The sequence below is a fragment of the Entelurus aequoreus genome, linkage group LG18, assembly GCF_033978785.1.
Source record: "Entelurus aequoreus isolate RoL-2023_Sb linkage group LG18, RoL_Eaeq_v1.1, whole genome shotgun sequence".
Classification (NCBI taxonomy): domain Eukaryota; kingdom Metazoa; phylum Chordata; class Actinopteri; order Syngnathiformes; family Syngnathidae; genus Entelurus; species Entelurus aequoreus.
In genome coordinates this window covers 13,970,626-13,992,920 of record NC_084748.1, presented here as the reverse complement: position 1 = coordinate 13,992,920, position 22,295 = coordinate 13,970,626, and the positions used below count along the sequence as shown (strand labels likewise).

Below are 22,295 nucleotides of genomic sequence, written 5' to 3'. Positions count from 1 at the left end.
AAGGTCGTAGAAATACTTAACGTAGCGGGTTGCATGGCAGCAAAATAGAAGACGTTGTCAATGTTGCGTAGTGCAAACAAGGAAGCCAGACTGATTGTGGCGAAAAACATGAATAAGTAGCTCTCTGATTAGTGCCCAGGATCAGGTGAGCGTCCTGAACACTAATCAGAGGCAGGTGAAACTAATCTGCAGTCACGGCAACAAAAACACAAACCCAGGGGTGCTGAAAACAGAACTGAAGTAGTCAAACTACCAGAACAAAACATGATCCGGGCAACGGATCATAACAAACCCAACGCAATTTAGCGCTCCTTGACCCAATAGTTGGTTAAAAATGATAAGTTTGACTGCTGGTTTGTCCTACTCCTTCACAACTACTGATCAAAATTATTTTTATTCCATTAAAATATACTAATAAGCAAGACATGAGTGACATTGTTTTTTACAAGAATTGCCGTGTATGGTCATAGCAGTTCTGTACTGCATGCTCAAATATTTTTATGTACATAAGATGTGTGATTGTAAATACTGTTAATGAGATTAATCCTTACTAAAATCCCCTTCAAGAAAAAAGGTAAATTTTTAATTAAAAAAAACAGGCCTTTTACCTAAAAATGCACTACTCGTTAAAAAACAACCCAAATATGGTTCATAGTAGAGATGTCCGATAATGGCTTTTTTGCCGATATTCCGATATTGTCCAACTCTTAATTACCGATTCCGATATAAACCGATACCGATATATACAGTCGTGGAATTAACACATTATTATGCCTAATTTTGTTGTGATGCCCCGCTGGACGCATTAAACAATGTAATAAGGTTTTCCAAAATAAATCAACTCAAGTTATGGAAGAAAATGCCAACATGGCACTGCCATATTTATTATAGAAGTCACAAAGTGCATTATTTTTTTTAACATGCCTCAAAACAGCAGCTTGGAATTTGGGACATGCTCTCCCTGAGAGAGCATGAGGAGGTTGAGGTGGGCGTGGTTGGGGAGGGGCGGGGTTGATGTGGGGAGGGTGGGGGTAAGGGGCAGCGGGGGTGTATATTGTAGCGTCCTGGAAGAGTTAGTGCTGCAAGGGGTTCTGGGTATTTGTTCTGTTGTGTTTATGTTGTGTTACGGTGCGGATGTTCTCCTGAAATGTGTTTGTCATTCTTGTTTGGTGTGGCTTCACAGTGTGGCGCATATTTGTAACAGTGTTAAAGTTGTTTACACGGCCACCCTCAGTGTGACCTGTATGGCTGTTGACCAAGTATGCCTTGCATTCACTTGTGTGTGTGAAAAGCCATAGATATTATGTGATTGGGCCGGCACGCAAAGGCAGTGCCTTTAAGGTTTATTGGCGCTCTGTACTTCTCCCTACATCCGTGTACACAGCGGCGTTTTAAAAAGTCATACATTTTACTTTTTGAAACCGATACCGATAATTTCCGATATCACATTTTAAAGCATTTATCGGCCGATAATATTGGCAGTCCGATATTATCGGACATCTCTAGTTCATAGTTTAGAAAACCCAGAAATTGAGTTAAAATAATACCCTTATAACCCAAAAAATGGATTGCTCTTCATAAAAATAACTCCAAAATTTAACCCAACGCTCGCAACTCTTAAATTGAATTATCAAAATAACCCAGCATTTTTTTTAGTGTGTAGCCTCATATTTTGCATTATGCGTTTATTACTGGTCCAGTATGAGATTGCATCACAGTAATGTGACATGTTTTACATTAAAAGGAAAGGAAACAACCAATTTCCTAAATACGCTTAGTTGTTTTTGGAGAATGACGGTGAGACAAACTAGACCAACAAAACCTTTAACACACACATTTCTCAGCCAATAAAAGGGCAGAATTACAAGCAGATGGACACACACACTATACATCTGGCAGTCAGACTTCGACATTAATGTGTGTAGGCTTTACGTAATGCTCACAAATACGTGTGCGATGATCCACACTAGTAGAGACATGTCGTCCACTTATTAGCTCTCCTCCTTTACGCCTTCTTCTGCTCTTAACTTTTCATCTTCCACAACTTTCCTCCTCTATCGCTTCTTTTGCTGCTCGGCAGGTTACGTTAACATGCAACATGTATGTTCGGATGTGGCTCAACTCTGTCGAAGATCTGTTGAACAAATCTGGTTGCCGAAGGGCTGATCTGGGGTTAAAGTATCTTTGTTGTGTAGTCGGTGTTGGTTGTGTGATGCCGACTGCTGCCAAGATCACAACAGGCTTCTACAAGAAATACAAGTTGTCTGCAAACCAAGACAGTAGCTCCAGTCAGCCATCACTTTGATTGACTGAAAGCTGCATGGCTTTTAGGGCTGCAAGTAGAGATGTCCGATACATTATCGTCCGATAAATGCTTTAAAATGTAATATCGGAAATTAACGGTATCGGTTTCAAAAAGTAAAATATATGACTTTTTTAAAACGCCGCTGTACGGAGTGGTACACGGACGTAAGGAGAAGTACAGAGCGCCAATAAACCTTAAAGGCACTGCCTTCGCGTGCCGGCCCAGTCACATAATATCTACGGCTTTTCACACACACAAGTGAATGCATGCATACTTGGTCAACAGCCATACAGGTCACACTGAGGGTGGCCGTATAAACAACTTTAACACTGTTACAAATATGCGCCACACTGTGAACCCACTCCAAACTAAAATGACAAACACATTTCGGGAGAACATCCGCACCGTAACACAACATAAACACAACAGAACAAATACCCAGAACCCCTTGCAGCACTAACTCTTCCGGGACGCTACAATATACACCCCCCGCTACCTCCTACCCCCCCACCTCAACCCCACCTCAACCTCCTCATGCTCTCTCAGGGAGAGCATGTCCAAAATTCCAAATTGCTGTTTTGAGGCATGTTAAAAAAAATAATGCACTTTGTGACTTAAATAATAAATATGGCAGTGCCATGTTGGCATTTTTTTCCATAACTTGAGTTGAAGTTGTTCTCTTATTTTGGAAAACCTTGTTTCATTGTTTAATGCATCCAGCGGGGAATCACAACAAGGTTAGGCATAATAATGTGTTAATTCCACAACTGTATGTATTGGTATCGGTTGATATCGGTATCGGTAATTAAGAGTTGGACAATATCAGAATATCGGATATCGGCCAAAAGCCATTATCGGATATCTCTAATCTTTAAGATGGAAACTGTAGCTGCCATTATGATGTGCAGTGATATTTTCAAATTTCCGTAAGTCTTGAACTATCCAAAGTATTTCAATGTTTGGAATCTGCGCTTTTGCATGATATACTAGTTACTATGGTCATCTAATTATTTACTATGGTAATCTAAGTCATAATAGCTCAGACGAGGCACCGAGCAGTGTGGGTGGGGAGCGTTTCCACAGAGTGTTTCCAGAGCGGCCAGCCTGAAATGCAGGTGTCAGAGACAGACACGGAAGGAGATTTTTACAACAAAGTTCTAAAGCTTAGTGATGTATCAGATGTATCAGATTGTAGGTGGGTTTATTTTTTACACTTTGCGTTCATATTTCGCTGTGTTTCTTGCATTTTTGTTGCGCTTCACTTTATTGTAAAATATGTCGATTGAGGGGGGGTGACGGTCATATGTTCTCAATATTCAGTGTTTTATCGTTCATAGTTAATATTGTAAATCCCACATTCTTTATTTTCATGTACAATCTGGCTGTCTCATTCAGTAAAAATTTTTTTTAATTCAATTTTGTTTTTTAAGGCGGTCTGTCATAATGTTTTTAGCATTCAATCAGACATTATTGTGAGGTTTTGTTTTAGTGTTCCTAAAAATATGTATACCGGCCCCCAGACACATTTTTTTCTCTAAATTTGGCCCCCGAGACAAAAATAATTGCCCAGGCCTGAGCTAAAGGGAGAAATATATTCTGCCTCTAAATCACTTTAAAATGCATCCAAAAACGGTCAACAATACTTCATTTAAGTTCCGTAACCTGTATAATAACCAAGCTGTAACAACATTGTTATTGTAAGAGCGAGCACCGAGGAACTATTTATTTAGCTTAGTAACACATCGTCTTGCAATGGCATGCTACGGCATTAGCCGTAGGCTAGCTACGGCAATAGGTAAGCTAGCTTTTGCGTCCGCAGCTGAATCTCTTCTGAGTTTGTGCGATAGGGCACCGATCCGTACTGACTGACAAACATGAACAATCATATTACATTATCTGTAAAGTATTAGCCCACATTTCATGTTTTCTTTGTACATAGTTAGCTCGACAGCGTATGTACTGTAGTTGTAATAACAAGCATGACGCGCAACATGTATCATGATCAATATTAAAGTGGGACTCGATGGACAGTTGTCTGTTCGGTCTAGCTGGCCCGGTGATGTTTTTTGGGTTTATTTTATGCCATTTATGTCGAAATAGCTTAGTTGACATTTATAGCGTCAAAGTCACGCCGACCTCACTCTCTTGGCTTCCGTCTGCTCCAAAGTTTTAACCGCTGTCCGTGCCCACTTCTATAAAGGTTATCCTCTGTATATTCAGCTTCAAAAAGATAAGGTTGTAAATCCTTATTTGTCCAAAAATAGTCGTCTTCATTGTCTATTACCTCAAAGTCTGACGTTTTTAGAACACACTCGCGTTTGTTTCCGGAAACTGAAAATTAATGTGAGGAAAGCAGTTCCGGTAATGCATAAAATGACCAAAATATGGCAAATATTGTGCATATTACATATTGTTATGAACGTGTCTGTTACTACATTATATATATACTTGCAGTGTGTATATAAAACATATTACATATAGTTATGAACGTGTCTGTTACTACTTTATATATATACTTGCAGTGTGTATATAAAACATATTACATATTGTTATGAACGTGTCTGTTACTACTTTATATATATACTTGCAGTGTGTATATCGTACATATTACATATTGTTATAAACGTGTCTGTTACTACATTATATATATATACTTGCAGTGTGTATATAAAACCTACTACATATTGTTATGAACGTGTCTGTTACTACATTATATATATACTTGCAGTGTGTATATAAAACAGACTACATATTGTTATGAACGTGTCTGTTACTACATTATATAAATATACTTGCAGTGCGTATATAAAACATACTACATATTGTTATGAACGTGTCTGTTACTACATTATATAAATATACTTGCAGTGCGTATATAAAACATACTACATATTGTTATGAACGTGTCTGTTACTACATTATATATATATATATATATATATATATATATATATATATATATATATATATATATATATATATATATATATATATATATATATATATATATATACTTGCAGTGTGTATATAAAATGTTGATGGAGGATTTGAAGGCTGACCTCCATTAGCTGGATTTTGCAAGCATTTTTTATCATATTTAAAATCCTAAAAAAATAAATTTAAAAAAAGACATGTCTTCTTGTCTCTCATAATGATTGTGATTGATAGGCAAAATTTTTTTTAAAAAGTGCATTTCCCCTTTAATCTATGTGAGTTGTTTTGTTCAAATAGTCAGCCTATGTAGCCTACTACAGTATATGTAGCTTCGTCCAGTAAAACTGCTACCTGAATATGCCACTTTAGTATATTGTTGTACGGCTATAACAAACACTTAATTGTGATGTTTGGAGTTTTACCTGCGGCCATGCATTCTTCTATCAGTGCAATATCAATTAAGATAGTTGAGACTTATTTGTTCAAGTTCCCTTTTCCGTAATGCTTTGAATTACACTAAAAATATTCATACAAAATAGTAACTGCAATGTTTTCTTAATGAACAAAGTTTTTGTCTGCAGAAAAAAATATTTCTAGGTTCAAACTCTGTAGTGACATTCTACACTGTTAAGCTCAAATACTGAACCAGGAGACTACCTATTCACAGACTAATTTTGAAACTTTATAGACATTTCTCCAACAGGAGACACAGTTTCATTCATTCGTTTCATTAGTTATAACAGAACTGTCCATAAGAGTTTTGTGCATTTACATTTTTTTAACCTTTTTTTGAACAGCTGTTGGCTACAAAACCTAATTTGGCATTTCATATACATGATAAATACATCATTGTTTTCTCTATGGTTCATTAACAGTAATTATTAGCACCTATTGGTCTACATATAGAAGAAGGTGCTTGCCTCCGTTTTTGTCCTTTTTAGTTGGCCCCTTAATTTATTGGTTGTCCCCCTTTTTGCCCACCCCCAACTCAAAATAGTCTTGATCCGCCCCTGCCGGCAAGTTGATGGTACAGTATATACAACAAGGTCCATAAAAAGTTAAGTTAGTCAGCACCAACATCAGACATAAACAGTACAATAAAATACACAGACTTAGGTATTATAATAAAAACAGAATAAAATGGAGAACCATTTAAAAGAATAGGTTGCTGCATGACCTCAGCTCAGGACAAATCAATATTAAAGTCACCATAGAGAAGTGTTATAGTGCCAGTGTGCTAACTTGTTGTATATAATAAGTGTGATGAAGGAAAAAAATAGACATCTCCTTTTGCCTAGTAAGTTAAAGTGCTAATATTATTGCACTTATTAGCCCACATGTCGTTAGCATTAATAGACATGTTTACGTACCGGGGCGGTATAGCTCGGTTGGTAGAGTGGCCGTGCCAGCAACTTGAGGGTTCCAGGTTCGATCCCCGCTTCCGCCATCCTAGTCACTGCCGTTGTGTCCTTGGGCAAGACACCTTACCCACCTGCTCCCAGTGCCACCCACACTGGTTTAAATGTAACTTAGATATTGGGTTTCACTATGTAAAAGCGCTTTGAGTCACTAGAGAAAAGCGCTATATAAATATAATTCACTTCACTTCACGTATGGACCATCGCGCCAAAAAAAACATGTACAAGTGTATCTATGTATGAAATATTGCACACATATTTTCCATAGATAGCCATAGAAATCTATTGGAACTAATGGCAAATATATCTCATTTTATTATACATCTATATATTATATATATTATATTTTTACTCTTGTCCTTGACGACGATGTATCACTTATAACGCATTAGATACATCACACTATTTATTTATTTATATATTTTATTTATGAAATGTTATTGTTTAATTTTTTGTCCTGTTCCGCTACACAGACAAATCATATTGTTGATGTAGATGATCATATCTGCTGTACAGATTTACTTTGAAAATAGAACTGTGGAATACTTCTCTTTTTGCCTTATTTGTATTTATAATAAATGATAAATGGGTTATACTTGTATAGCGCTTTTCTACCTTCAAGGTACTCAAAGCGCTTTGACAGTATTTCCACATTCACCCATTCACACACACATTCACACACTGATTGACCTTATTAAAAATGATTTAAATTATGTTTGGCACAAAAACAACAACAATAACAGAACAACATCAGCAAATACTATATGAACAAATATCAATCAAAAAATTATAGCAAAGAATAGAATAGAAAGTACTTTATTGATCCCTGGGGGAAATTCAGCACCACAGTTTGCTCACAATAGACAATAAACACTTAGGTATTTTTTACATGTGAATAATATAAATACAGTCTATTATACAGCATTATTCAAATGTGAATAATATAAATACAGTCTATTATACAGCATTATTCACATGTGACTAATATAAATACTGTCTATTATACAGCATTATTCACATGTGACTAATATAAATACAGTCTATTATACAGCATTATTCACATGTGAATAACATAACACAAGAAGCAGTTAGTGAACTAGATAGTAATAACACAGACATGACAATGAACATTATTACACTACAAATGGAATAATAATTACCTCTATTATCAACAATACAATTGTTTCAAAAGCAACAATACATATATGTAATAATAACTTGCATTACAAAATGGTTGGTTGCTTGTCTATGCATTGTGCAATCGTGTGTGCACAATATATATTATTGGTAAATGTTTTTTTGTTTTTGTAGTTTTACTTTTGTAGCTGTATGTAGAAGTTGCACTGGTGGAGTGGCAGCTTGTTGCATCAGCTCAGTGGCCTAGTGGTTAGAGTGTCTGCCCTGAGATCGGTAGGTTGTGAGTTCAAACCCCGGCCGAGGAATACCAAAGACTATAAAAATGACCCCTTACCTCCCTGCTTGGCACTCAGCATCAAAGGTTGGAATTGGGGGTTAAATCTCCAAAAATGATTCCCGGGTGCAGCCACCGCTGCTGCTCACTGTTCCCCTCACCTCCCAGGGGGTGAACAAGGGTGATGGGTCAAATGCAGAGGACAAATTTCACCACACTTCGTGTGTGTGTGACAATCATCGGTACTTTAACTATAACTCTTAATGTCCTTTGTGTTCTTTGATCTTTCCCTCTTACACATGTTTATGTGTGCTATGGCTATTAGGTTGTTTTCTTTTTTCCTTGGCCTCAGTCTGGACCCCCTCTCCAGGGGCCCAGGATATATATATATATATATATATATATATATATATATATATATATATATATATATATATATATATATATATATATATATATATATATATATATATATATATATATATATATATATATATATATATATATATATATTTTTTTTTTTTAAATTTTATTTTTTTTAATTTTATTTTATTTTTTTTTACTCAAATCCCCCTGGCATCCCTCCACAGTGTTTACATGTTTCTCACCTTTTTTTGTAAGGGGTGCCGGAAGTTGACAGACCCGTCAGCGATCCTGTTCTCTCTCCCTGTAATGTTTGTCTGATCTTGAATGGGATTGTGCTGAAAATCTTAATTTCCCCTCGGGGATTAATAAAGTACTTCTGATTCTGATTCTGATACTGAAAAGAGAGCTGATAAACTGTACATTTTGAAAAGAATTTAGACTAACGTCATGTTTTCATTAGGGATGTCCAATAATATCGGACTGCTGATATTATCGGCCGATAAATGCTTTAAAATGTAATATCGGAAATTATCGGTATCGGTTTCAAAATTATCGGTATCGGTTTCAAAAATCAAAATTCATGACTTTTTAAAACACCGTAGTGTACACGGACGTAGGGAGAAGTACAGAGTGCCAATAAACCTTAAAGGCACTGCCTTTGCGTGCCGGCCCAATCACATATCGACAGCTTTTCACACACACAAGTGAATGCATATTTGATCAACAGCCATACAGGTCACACTGAGGGTGGCCATATAAACAACTTTAACACTGTTACAAATATGTGCCACACTGTGAACCCACACCAAACAAGAATGACAAACACATTTCGGGAGAACATCCGCACCGTAACACAACATAAACACAACAGAACAAATACCCAGAACCCCTTGCAGCACTAACTCTTCCAGGACGCTACAATATACACCCTCCAACCCCGCCCACCTCAACCTCCTCATGCTCTCTCAGGGAGAGCATGACCCAAATTCCAAGCTGCTGTTTTGAGGCATGTTAAAAAAAATAATGCACTTTGTGACTTCAATAATAAATATGGCAGTGCCATGTTGGCATTTTTTTCCATAACTTGAGTTGATTTATTTTGGAAAACCTTGTTACATTGTTTAATGCATCCAGCGGGACATCACAACAAAATTAGGCATAATAATGTGTTAATTCCACGACTGTATATATCGTATCGGTTGATATCGGAATCGGTAATTAAGAGTTGGACAATATCGGAATATCGGATATTGGCAAAAAAGCCATTATCGGACATCTCTAGTTTTTAAAGGCCTACTGAAAGCCACTACTACCGACCACGCAGTCTGATAGTTTATATATCAATGATGAAATCTTAACATTGCAACACATGCCAATATGGCCGTGTTAACTTATAAAGTGCAATTTTAAATTTCCCGGGAAACTTCCGGTTGAAAACGTCTACGTATGATGACGTTTGCGCGTGACGTCGATCGTTGAAGCGGAAGTATACGGACACATTGTATCACAATACAAACAGCTCTGTTTTCATCGCAAAATTCCACAGTACTCTGGACATCTGTGTTGGTGAATCTTTTGCAATTTGTTTAATGAACAATGGAGACTGCAAAGAAGAAAGCTGTAGGTGGGATCGGTGTATTAGCGGCTGGCTGCAGCAACACAACCAGGAGGACTTTGAGTTGGATAGCAGACGCCGACCGCATCGATGATCAGGTGAAGTCCTTCGTCGCGCCGTCGATCGCTGGAACGCAGGTGAGCACGGGTGTTGATGAGCAGATGAGGGCTGGCGTAGGTGGAGCGCTAATGTTTTTATCATAGCTCTGACGAGGTCCCGTAGCTAAGTTAGCTTCAATGGCGTCGTTAGCAACAGCATTGCTAGGCTTCGACAGGCGGCACAGCATTAACCGTGTGGTTACAGGTCCAGTGTTTGGTTCGGTGTCTCGTGATAGTAGTATTGTTGATCTTCTGCCTATTCTTCCAGTCAGGGGCTTATTTCTTTTGTTTCTATCTGCATTTAAGCACGATGCTATCACGTTAGCTCCGTAGCTAAAGTGCTTCGCCGATGTATTGTCGTGGAAATAAAAGTCACTGTGAATGTCCATTTCGCGTTCTCGACTCTCATTTTCAAGAGGATATAGTATCCGAGGTGGTTTAAAATACATATCCGTGATCCATAATAGAAAAAGGAGAAAGTGTGGAATCCAATGAGCCCTTTTACCTAAGTTACGGTCAGAGCGAAAAAAGATACGTCCTGCACTGCACTATGGTCCTTCACTCTCACGTTCCTCATCCACAAACATTTCATCTTCGCTCAAATTAATGGGGTAATCGTCGCTTTCTCGGTCCGAATCGCTCTCGCTGCTGGTTTAAACAATGGGCAAATGTGAGGAGCCTTTCAGCCTGTGACGTCACGCTACTTCCGGTACAGGCAAGGCTTTTTTTTATCAGCGACCAAAAGTTGCGAACTTTATCGTCGATGTTCTCTACTAAATCCTTTCAGCAAAAATATGGCAATATCGCGAAATGATCAAGTATGACACATAGAATGGATCTGCTATCCCCGTTTAAATAAAACAATTTCATTTCAATAGGCCTTTAATGAACCTGCCGTATTTTTACATGATTGCATTCGATGAACCACATTTCTTTCCTGGAAATTGCAAAATGAAATGTCAAATTCCTGTTTGGTGTGGTCTTTTCCAGTCAATCCCATCGACGTGCTGAAGGTCCTGGAGCTGTCGGAGGACATGGAGGGCGTGTCATTGGAGGCGGGGCTGTGCACGAGCAGGATGGGCCGAGAAGAGACAGACCTCTCCTTTAAGATCAACAAGATCCAACTGAGCGCTCCCACCAAGCAGCTGTTCCCTGGTACAGTAAAGCCCACTTCTTAGTACAGTTTAGTTTGGCACGCGTCCAAATAATCCATCCGTACCACTTTTTGGCACCCTTCACTTGCCGCACCTACAATATAGAGCCACATGTCACCAAGATTTTATTTTATTTTTGATTTTTATTAAAGATCCCCATTAGCTGGTTGCCACAACAACCCACTAGTCTTCCTGGGGTCCACAAACTCAATACAATTACAAGTAAAAGCATATAATTATAACTACACAATACAGAAAAAATAAAGAAAAGCATCAATAAGAAAACACGCAAACAATTTACAGTCACAGAATAATAATTACCATATAAATATAACCACACCATACAAAACCAAACAAAGATGTCTTTGTTTACTCTGTTGTCTTTTGACTTAATGTTCTCATTGACGTCATCCGCGCTATTTCCAGATTCTCAATTCCCAGTGGACTTCTCACTGATGACAACAGTTCGGGCCGTGAAGGACTCGCAGGTCTTTCTGCTCTCCCTTTACGACCCACAGGTGTGTACACCAACTCAAGTGCATTCCAACTTTTGAGTGTCAACTATTTCGTCTTCACTTAGAGGTTTGATTTTTGTTTTTTGTTTGGTTTGGAAACGCACAACACTGAGCTTTAGGCCGGTGATTCTCAAACTGTGGTACGTACCCGGGCTCCATCTAGCGCAGGGGTGTCAAAGCCAGATACGGCCCGCGAATGAATGATGTATGGCCCCCGGGATGATACCGTATTTCCTTGAATTGGCGCAGGGTATATAGTATCCGCACGTCTAGAATTACTGCCGGGTCAAACTCGTTTCTCAAAATAATTAACGCATGCTTGGCCTTATCGCCGGTTCATTATTAACGCCAGATCAAATTCGTTTCGCAAAATATTAATTTTATTATCGCATGTCTATAATTTTCGCCGGGTCAAACTCGTTTCGCAAAATATTTAGCATATGGCTAGAACTTCCACCGGGTCAAATTCGTTACGTCACGAGTGACGCTTTACCTGTCCTCATTTTCAAAATGGAGGAAGCTGCTTTCAGTAGTTTGCAATCGCACAAAGGAAAAAAGATAAAGAGCTATTCAGTAGGATTTAAGGTCCAAGCTATTGAATACCGGTACAGTATGCTAAAAAGAACAGTAAGCAGCTATGTTTTAGTAATATACCGTAGCTGTGTGTGTCAAATACTGTATAAGTCATTAAATGACTCCCGCCTCCTGGTGGTAGAGGGCGCTGCCGCGCTAGTGATCCTTCTTGCGACTTCCGGTACTGCAGAAGAAGTGACTACACGCAGCAAGAGATTTTTTTTCTTTTCCTCTGCCTGAACTTTTAACATGGAGGATTACATACCGGTATCTAAAATAAAACAGTTTTCTAAACTGGACTTTCAATCGAAGCAGGAGGTAATAATTAAAGGAATATCTCCATCGAGACAGAGAGACTTTTAAAACTGAAGAAAGAAAATAAGGAAGACTTCTATAAACAAGTTATCAATGCTTTTGGTCAGAAGGAGTTGCAAATGGACTCCATTTATAAGTACAGGTAAGACCATAATAAAGTTTTTTTTTAATTAAAGGCCTACTGAAATGAATTTTTTTTATTTAAACGGGGATAGCAGATCTATTCTATGTGTCATACTTGATCATTTCGCGATATTACCATATTTTTGCTGAAAGGATTTAGTATAGAACAACGACGATAAAGATTGCAACTTTTGGTATCTGATAAAAAAAAGGCTTGTCCCTACCGGAAGTAGCGTGACGTAGTCAGTTGAACATATACGCAAAGTTCCCTATTGTTTACAATGATGGCCGCATGAAGTGAGAGAGATTCGGACCGAGAAAGCGACAATTTCCCCATTAATTTGAGCGAGGATGAAAGATTTGTGGATGAGTAAAGTGCAAGTGAAGGACTAGTGGGGAGTTGAAGCTATTCAGATAGGGAAGATGCTGTGAGAGCCGGGGGTGACCTGATATTCAGCTGGGAATGACTAAAACAGTAAATAAACACAAGACATATATATACTCTATTAGCCACAACACAACCAGGCTTATATTTAATATGCCACAAATTAATCCTGCATAAAAACACCTGCGTGTTTGTTATGCTAGCTCCTAGCTCCTCTGCTAGCTCCTAGCTCCATAGAACACGCCAATACAATTCAAACAGCTGATCAACACACACAATCACTCAGCCCAAAAGACCGTTCACCGAACCCAAGGTTCATAAAGCTTATATATTTTTAAAAAGTTACGTACGTGACGCGCACATACGGTCAAGTTATCGAATGTTTAGCAGCCAAGGCTGCATACTCACGGTACCTGATATTCAGCTGGGAATGACTACAACAGTAAATAAACACAAGACATATATATACTCTATTAGCCACAACACAACCAGGCTTATATTTAATATGCCACAAATTAATCCTGCATAATAACACCTGCGTGTTTGTTATGCTAGCTCCTAGCTCCTCTGCTAGCTCCTAGCTCCATAGAACACGCCAATACAATTCAAACACGCCAATACAATTCAAACACCCGATCAACACACACAATCACTCAGCCCAAAAGACCGTTCACCTAACCCAAGGTTCATAAAGCTTATATATTTTTAAAAAGTTACGTACGTGACGCGCACGTACGGTACGGTACGTGTTATGCTAGCTCCTAGCTCCTCTGCTAGCTCCTAGCTCCATAGAACACGCCAATACAATTCAAACACATGATCAACACACACAATCACTCAGCCCAAAAGACCGTTCACCTAACCCAAGGTTCATAAAGCTTATATATTTTAAAAAAGTTACGTACATACGCAAAAAAAAGCCAAAGCTGCATACTCACAGTAGCACGTCTGCGTCTTTGTCATCCAAATCAAAGTAATCCTGGTAAGAGTCTGTGTTGTCCCAGTTCCCTACAGGCGTCTGTGTATCCAAATCAAAAGTCCTCCTGGTTAGAGTCTCTGTTATCCGAGTTCTTCCATCTTGACTGCATCTTTCGGGAATGTAAACAAAGAAGCGCCGGCTGTGTACTGTTGTGGCTGACTACGTTCGAAAAATACGTCCATTTCGCACCGACAACTTTCTTCTTTGTTTGCTCGGCTTCCTTCTCCATAATGCAATGAACATGATTGAAACAGATTCACGAACACAGATGTCCAGAATACTGTGGAATTATGAAATGAAAACAGAGCTTTTTCGTATCGGCTTCAATGTGGAAGGCATACCCGTGTTCGCCGGGCTACGTCACACGCATACGTCATCCTCAGAGGCGTTTCGAACCGGAAGTTTAGCGGCAAATTTAAAATGTCACTTTATAAGTTAACCCGGCCGTATTGGCATGTGTTATAATGTTAAGATTTCATCATTGATATATAAACTATCAGACTGCGTGGTCGGTAGTAGTGGGTTTCAGTAGGCCTTTAAATGTGCTTTTCATGATGGTATGCTTACATCACACTCAAAGCGCACGCCTAAATTTACCGCATTCCTTTTGGTAAACGCCGGAGTGAGAAGAGGTTTTAAAATAATTACCGCATGCACGGCCATCCCGCCGGCTTCCGGTAAACGCCGGAGTGACAGGAGGTTTTAAATTAATTAACGCCTCTGCGGCTATTCAAGGAAATACGGTATTTCATTAGTATTAGAACCAGCCCGCAGGCCACAGCCGCCTGCTGCTGTTTTGCACACACCAATACACACCAATCTCTCTCGCCTTCCTTCGTCCCAGGGTACGCAGCAGCTGGGCTTGGAGATCGGACGCTCCCCTGTGTTTTTGTACGAGGACCACGAGGGTCAGCCCGCCCCAGAATTGTACCCCACTTTTCGAAGGATCAACCTGGCTGATGGCAAGTACGTAACGCCCCAACATGCACAAGTATGTGTCCCTTTTGGGCAAGGAAGTCGAGCTTTCACCTGCTTCCCGCCAGGTGGCACCGAGTGGCCTACAGTGTCAGGGGTCAGTCGGTCACGCTCTATCTGGACTGCGTCAAGCTGGAGACCCTGCAGCTGCTCAGAGGTCGCGACCCGCACGTCAGCACCGACGGCGTCACTGTGTTTGGAACACGTCTGCTGGAAGAGGACGTCTTTGAGGTCGGTTCGTATTAATAAACAGTGAAAAAAAGTCTTGTTTATGTCGACATGTATTATTAACTTCATGATTATCACTAAGCAGCAATATAAATACTCTCTAGTTCAGGTGTGTCCAAAGTGTGTCCCTGGGGCCATTTGCAGCCCCTAGCTAGTTTTTTAATGGCCCGCAACACAATCATTAGCATGATAGCTGTGTTTTTCAAATTTTGCAGGTATACCGTATTTTTCGGACTATAAGTCGCAGTTTTTTTCATAGTTTGGCCGGGGTGCAACTTATACTCAGGAGCGACTTATGTGTGAAATTATTAACACATTACCGTAAAATATCAAATTATATTATTTAGCTCATTCACGTAAGAGACTAGATGTATAAGATTTCATGGGATTTAGCGATTAGGAGTGACAGATTGTTTGGTAAACGTATAGCATGTTCTATATGTTATAGTTATTTGAATGACTCTTACCATAATATGTTACGTTAACATACCAGGCACATTCTCAGTTGGTTATTTATGCCTCATATAACGTACACTTATTCAGCCTGTTGTTCACTATTCTTTATTTATTTTAAATTGCCTTTCAAATGTCTATTCTTGGTGTTGGGTTTTATCAAATAAATTTCCCCAAAAAATGCGACTTATACTCCAGTGCGATTTATATATGTTTTTTTCCTTCTTTATTATGCATTTTCGGCCGGTGCGACTTATACTCCGGAGCGACTTATACTCCGAAAAATACGGTACACCTCAGCGTCAAATATTTTGTTACTTGACAAATGCTACTTGTTAACATTCTAATGTTAGTATTTCAGCTTTTTTACCAAATTTTATAGATATGTACACCATAGTCATATTTTGTTACTTGATGTAGGCTAACATTAGCATGCTAACACATTTTGAAGGTACACATCGCACAGTAATGTATTTTGGTACTTGACACGTGCTACAGTTAGTATTTTAGAATGCTAACATTAGTAGGCTAGCTTTTTTTCTTTTTTTTTTAGCAAATTTCTAGGTACACACCCGGAGTCTTATTTTGGTCCTTTGTGTATGCTAATGTTAGCATGCTAACTTTTAAAAATAATTTTTCAGGTTTACATCACAGATTAATATATTTTGGTACTTGACGCATGCTAAAGTTAATGTTTTAGCGCTAGCTTTTTAAGCTAATTCTGTAGGTATACATCTCAGTGTCCTAGGTTTTAGTTTTTCACGAATGCTAACTGTAAGTGGGCATGTAAGTATAGTACTGTTAGCATGCTACCAGTTTTTGCTCATTTTGCTCATATTTTTAGTTTCTTGACGCTATCTGGCTAGCGTGCCAACTGTTAGCATTTCAGTTCGGCTTTGGCTCTTCCCCATTCACACAACATTTCTACTGAAATTGCATTTTCTAGTTCTTTGAAAAAAATCTATACATTGTTTTTGTTTTTAAGGTGAAAACTACCAAAATGGCCCCCACATACTTTGATTTATCAGTCTTTGGCCCTCAAAAAATTGGGCAGCCCTGGTCTAGTTACGCAATATTAAACATGCACACAGTGACTTCCTGTTCAGTGCAACGTAAGCTTCAAAGTAAAAGCACAGCAACTAACTGAAGTGAATACTGTCAGGTTCAAACACTGATGACATCTATTAAACAGACGAGAAGCAAGGAATCATGCAGAGACAGAGTTCAATTTGGCTCAATGAGGAGACACGTGTTTTGGACTGTATTGTAGTTACAGATCCAAACTAGGTTCTAAAAGTCCAGCCCGCGTGATTCCGCTATTTATTTGGGAGGTCCCTGGTTACATCACTGAAGCTGTCACTGAGGGAAGGGGGTAATCTCGACAACTCCAGTTAGACACAATGTATGATTATACAAGAAATGCAAATGTGTTGACGCTGGTGATATCGCCTTGTCTCTGCTCTGTCTGCGTCACGGCGGTGTTCGGCCTTGGCACTCAGGAGCCGTTCCTGGACACAGACACTGATATTAGACTGGCTTGCAATCTTTTGGATTGCCAGCTTTGCACAGACAAAGAAAAATACCACTTTAGCACAATTGACAATAATTATAGCAATGGCCCTTAAGCATAAAAGTTGTGTGATAATATATACATCATTTATTCTAACAATACCCACAAAATTAGCGAGAGAAAAAAAGCTAGCATACTAACGTTACCATGCTAACAGGTATCTTTCGCCAAGTAACAAAATAGTTGACGCTGAGGTGTATTACCTGCGAAATTAGCAAAAAAAAGCTAGAATGCTATTAGACTTAAGCACTTTGAATTGCGTTGTCTGCGAATTGTGCTCTATAAATAAGCTTTCTTCTCCGCCGCTCCCAGTCTGTGGAACGCTCTCCCTGACCACCTGAGGGCACCACAGACTGTAGATGCTTTTAAAAAAGGCTTAAAAACCCTTCTTTTTAAAAAAGCTTTTTTTTTTTTTTAGATATATGCATACTAGTTTTAGCTATTTGGCTGTTATAGTTTTTTATTTTTTTTATTTTTGATTATCTTTTTATTTTTATTTTTTGTAATACACTGTAGCACTTTGAGGTTGTTTACTCAATGTGAAGTGCTTTTTACAAATAAAATCTATTATTATTATTATTATTATTACTTGCCTTGCCTATTGTTAGAATGCAAACATTTAAGCCATTAAGAAAATAGCTACGGGCCACACTTTGGACACCCTCGTCTTAGCGCAATAAATGCGAAACTATTGCCATTAAATATTATGACCACCGTTTTTGCTACAAGGAGCACTTTTGCTGCATGTAAATGTGTTTGAATTAACTGCGAGGCACGACGAGGACACGGTAGATCAAAAGAGAAATTCCAAAAATGGATTCTGCTTGTTGCGGCCTGTTTTGATTTACGATGACAGCTGCCATCTCGCCATACAGCGCCCTCCTGTGGTAGAGAATAGACCTCATACCGCACTTAAGCCCGAATGAGTCAATGTATTTATTTTCAGCGCTCACAAAATGTGACATTATTTACTAAATGAAAAAGTTTGTTTTTCCGATTGAGTCGTTGCATTTGTGAGGTGAACTGTGACTTTGTGTCAGGCGATCCGTCAGTTTGCAGATGGTTAGCCTTGGATTGATGTCCACGAGAGCGAGCAAGGACTTGTATTGGTGTCTTGTCTGCACGCTAACATGGCGCTGTGGCTGCGACACAGGGGGACATCCAGCAGCTGCTGTTGGTGGACGACCCCGCTGCGGCTGAGACCTACTGCCAGGACTTCATCCCCGACTGCGACTCTGCATTGCCTTATGACAGCATACTGATGGATGCCGCCGTGGAGGTGAGTTGAATTTTGGTGTCAAGTCTGAGGCGAGAGGAAGGAGCAAATCATCTTGGGTGATGGATGCTGTAAATCCAACGTGTCACCTTAGAAATGTAAAAAAAAATAATGCAGATATTTAAACTAATCCTCAAGTTACACTCTGAAAACTATATATATATATATATATAAAAATATATATATTAGAAATGTCCGATAATTGGCCGATAAATGCTTTAAAATGTAATATCGGAAATTATCGGTATTGTTTTCAACCTCCTGATTTTCCCGTGAGACTCCCGAATTTCAGTGCCCCTCCCGAAAATCTCCCGGGGCAACCATTCTCCCGATTTCCACCCGGACAACATTATTGGGGGTGTACCTTAAAGGCACTGCCTTTAGCGTCCTCTACAACCTGTCGTCATGTCCGCTTTTCCTCCATACAAACAGCGTGCCGGCCCAGTCACATAATATATGCGGCTTTTACGCACACATAAGTGAATGCAAGGCGTACTTGATCAACAGCCATACAGGCCACACTGAGGGTGGCCGTATAAACAACTTTAACACTGTTACAAATATGCGCCACACTGTGAACCCACACCAAACAAGAATGACAAACACATTTCGGGAGAACATCCGCACCGTAACACAACATAAACACAACAGAACAAATACCCAGAACCCCTTGCAGCACTAACTCTTCCGGGATGCTACAATATACACCCCCGCTACCACCAAACCCTCCCCCCCATCTCCCGAATTCGGAGGTCTCAAGGTTGGCAAGTATGCTCTAGTATACTCTGGACTGAAGCTGTGTGCCTTCATTGTTTTTGTAGCTGTTGTTTTGAGGCATGTTTAAAAAAAAATAAAAATAATGCACTTTGTGGGAGTCAAAGTATAGTATTTCCCATAGTTGTAGTGGGTATCAGGATTATCTCAGGGAGAGCATGTCCCAAATTCCAAGCTGCTGTTTTGAGGCATGTTAAAAAAAATAATGCACTTTGTGACTTCAATAATAAATATGGCAGTGCCATGTTGGCATTTTTTTTTCCATAACTTGAGTTGAAGTTGTTCTCTTATTTTGGAAAACCTTGTTTTTGATTGATTGATTGAAACTTGTATTAGTAGATTGCACAATACAGTACATCTTCCGTACAACTGACCACTAAATGGTAACACCCGGATAAGTTTTTCAACTTGTTTAAGTCGGGGTCCATGTTAATCAATTCATGGTAAAGTTACATTGTTTAATGCATCCAGCGGGGCATCACAACAAAATTCGGCTTAATAATGTGTTAATTACACGACTATATATATCGGTAAAGGTTGATATTGGAATCGGTAATTAACAGTTGGACAATATCGGAATATCGGATATCGGCAAAAAAGCCATTATCGGACATCTCTAATATATATATATATATATATATATATATATATATACATACCGGTATGTATGTATGTGTATATATATATATGTATATATGTATGTGTATATATATATATATATATATATATATATATATATATATATATATATATATATCCCAGAATGAAACATCCGAAGATTCATATACTCCATAACCTTCATTAGGTATAATCGTTTATGTACAAAACCCAGAACCAGTGAAGTTGGCACGTTGTGTAAATCATAAATAAAAACAGAATACAATGATTTGCAAATCCTTTTCAACTTATATTCAATTGAATAGACTGCAGACAAGATACTTAATGTTCGAACTAAGAAACTAATTTTTTTTTTTTTGCAATTAGTCATTAACTTAGAATTTAATGGCAACACATTGCAAAAAAGTTGGCACAGGGGCATTTTTACCACTGTGTTACATGGCCTTTCCTTTTAACAACACTCAGTAAACGTTTGGGAAATGAGGAGACCAATTTTTGAAGATTTTCAGGTGGAATTATTTCCCATTCTTGCTTGATGTACAGCTTAAGTTGTTCAACAGTCCGGGGGTCTCCGTTGTGGTATTTTAGGCTTCATAATGCGCCACACATTTTCAACGGGAGACAGGTCTGGACTACAGGCAGGCCAGTCTAGTACCTGCACTCTTTTACTATGGAGCCACGCTGTTGTAACACGTGGCTTGGCATTGTCTTGCTGAAATAAGCAGGGGCGTCCATGAAAAGGACGTTGCTTGGATTGCAACATACGTTGCTCCAAAACCTGTATGTACCTTTCAGCATTAATGGTGCCTTCACAGATGTGTAAGTTACCCATGTCTTGGGCACTAATACACCCCCATACCATCACAGAAAATGGCTTTTGAACTATGCGCCTATAACAATCCGGATGGTTCTTTGCCACGAGTCGCCACAACGTCCACAGTTTCCAAAAATAATTTGAAATGTGGACTGATCAGACCACAGAACACTTTTGCACTTTGCATCAATCCATCTTAGATGAGCTCGGGCCCAGCGAAGCCGGCGGCGTTTCTGGGTGTTGTTGATAAATGGCTTTCGCTTTGCATAGTAGAGTTTTAACTTGCACTTAGAGATGTAGTGACAGACTGTAGTTACTGACAGTGGTTTTCTGAAGTGTTCCTGAGCCCATGTGGTGATATCCTTTACACACTGATATCGGTTTTTGACGCAATACCGCCTGAGGGATCGAAGGTCCGTAATATCATCACTTACGTGCAGTGATTTCTCCCGATTCTCGGACCTCGGATGATATTACGGACCGTAGATGGTGAAATCCCTAAATTCCTTGCAATAGCTGGTTGAGAAATGTTCTTAAACTTTTCGACAATTTGCTCACGCATTTGTTGACAAATTGGTGACCCATCCTTGTTTGTGAGTGACTGAACATTTCATGGAAGCTGCTTTTATACCCAATCATGGCACCCACCTGTTCCCAATTAGCCTGTTCACCTGTGGGATGTTCCAAATAAGTATTTGATGAGCATTCCTCAAATTTCTCAGTCTTTTTTGCCACTTGTGCCAGCTTTTTTGAAACATGTTGCAGGCATAAAAATTCCAAATGAGCTAATGTTTGCAAAAAAAAAACAAAGTTTACCAGTTCGAACATTTAATATCTTGTCTTTGCAGTCTATTCAATTGATATAATTGATAATATCAATTATAGGAATGGGGATGGGTAACGTTGACATTTTGAACCGATACGGTAACAATTCCTATTCCCTGAGAATTGATACCGGTACTCAATGGTACCAATTTTCAATACTTTTGTGTGAGTTCATAAATATTACATGTTTTTGATAATAAAATCTTTAAAAATGAGTTGATTATGATATGATGTCCAGTTGTTATATTTTGTTTTATAATAACATTTCTGAGTCTCAACTACAGTTACTAGTCCAAGACATTAAATGGAAGTCTTGTATAGTTTATGGTGTGTCAGTCTTTGCTAAATCTAGTTTGTGTTGCGCTCTAAAAGTGTTAGTACTATAAGTATTGTACTTATTACGCACCAGCTGCTTTATTGTAACAAGCATCTTTGTTGTGGTTTTCATTAACAAATTTGGAGGTGTTGAAATCGCCATGTACAATTGCTAATGCTAATCAGTAGCATGTCAATATTAAAGACAATGTATGTTAGCATCAAGCTGGCACATTTCTGGAAAAGTGGAGCCATA

General features: G+C 38.8%; 1 protein-coding gene across 1 annotated transcript in view; it reads left to right on the top strand.

The window, feature by feature from the left end:
* Positions 1 to 22,295, top strand: part of LOC133633834 (collagen alpha-1(XI) chain-like) — a 153,307-nt gene that overhangs the window by 66,411 nt on the left and 64,601 nt on the right. Inside the window, exons 4-8 of the mRNA XM_062026568.1 lie at positions 11,138 to 11,302; positions 11,728 to 11,819; positions 15,036 to 15,157; positions 15,235 to 15,397; positions 18,571 to 18,696. Coding sequence (XP_061882552.1) covers positions 11,138 to 11,302; positions 11,728 to 11,819; positions 15,036 to 15,157; positions 15,235 to 15,397; positions 18,571 to 18,696 — 668 coding nt within the window. The remainder of the gene's footprint in view (positions 1 to 11,137; positions 11,303 to 11,727; positions 11,820 to 15,035; positions 15,158 to 15,234; positions 15,398 to 18,570; positions 18,697 to 22,295) is intronic.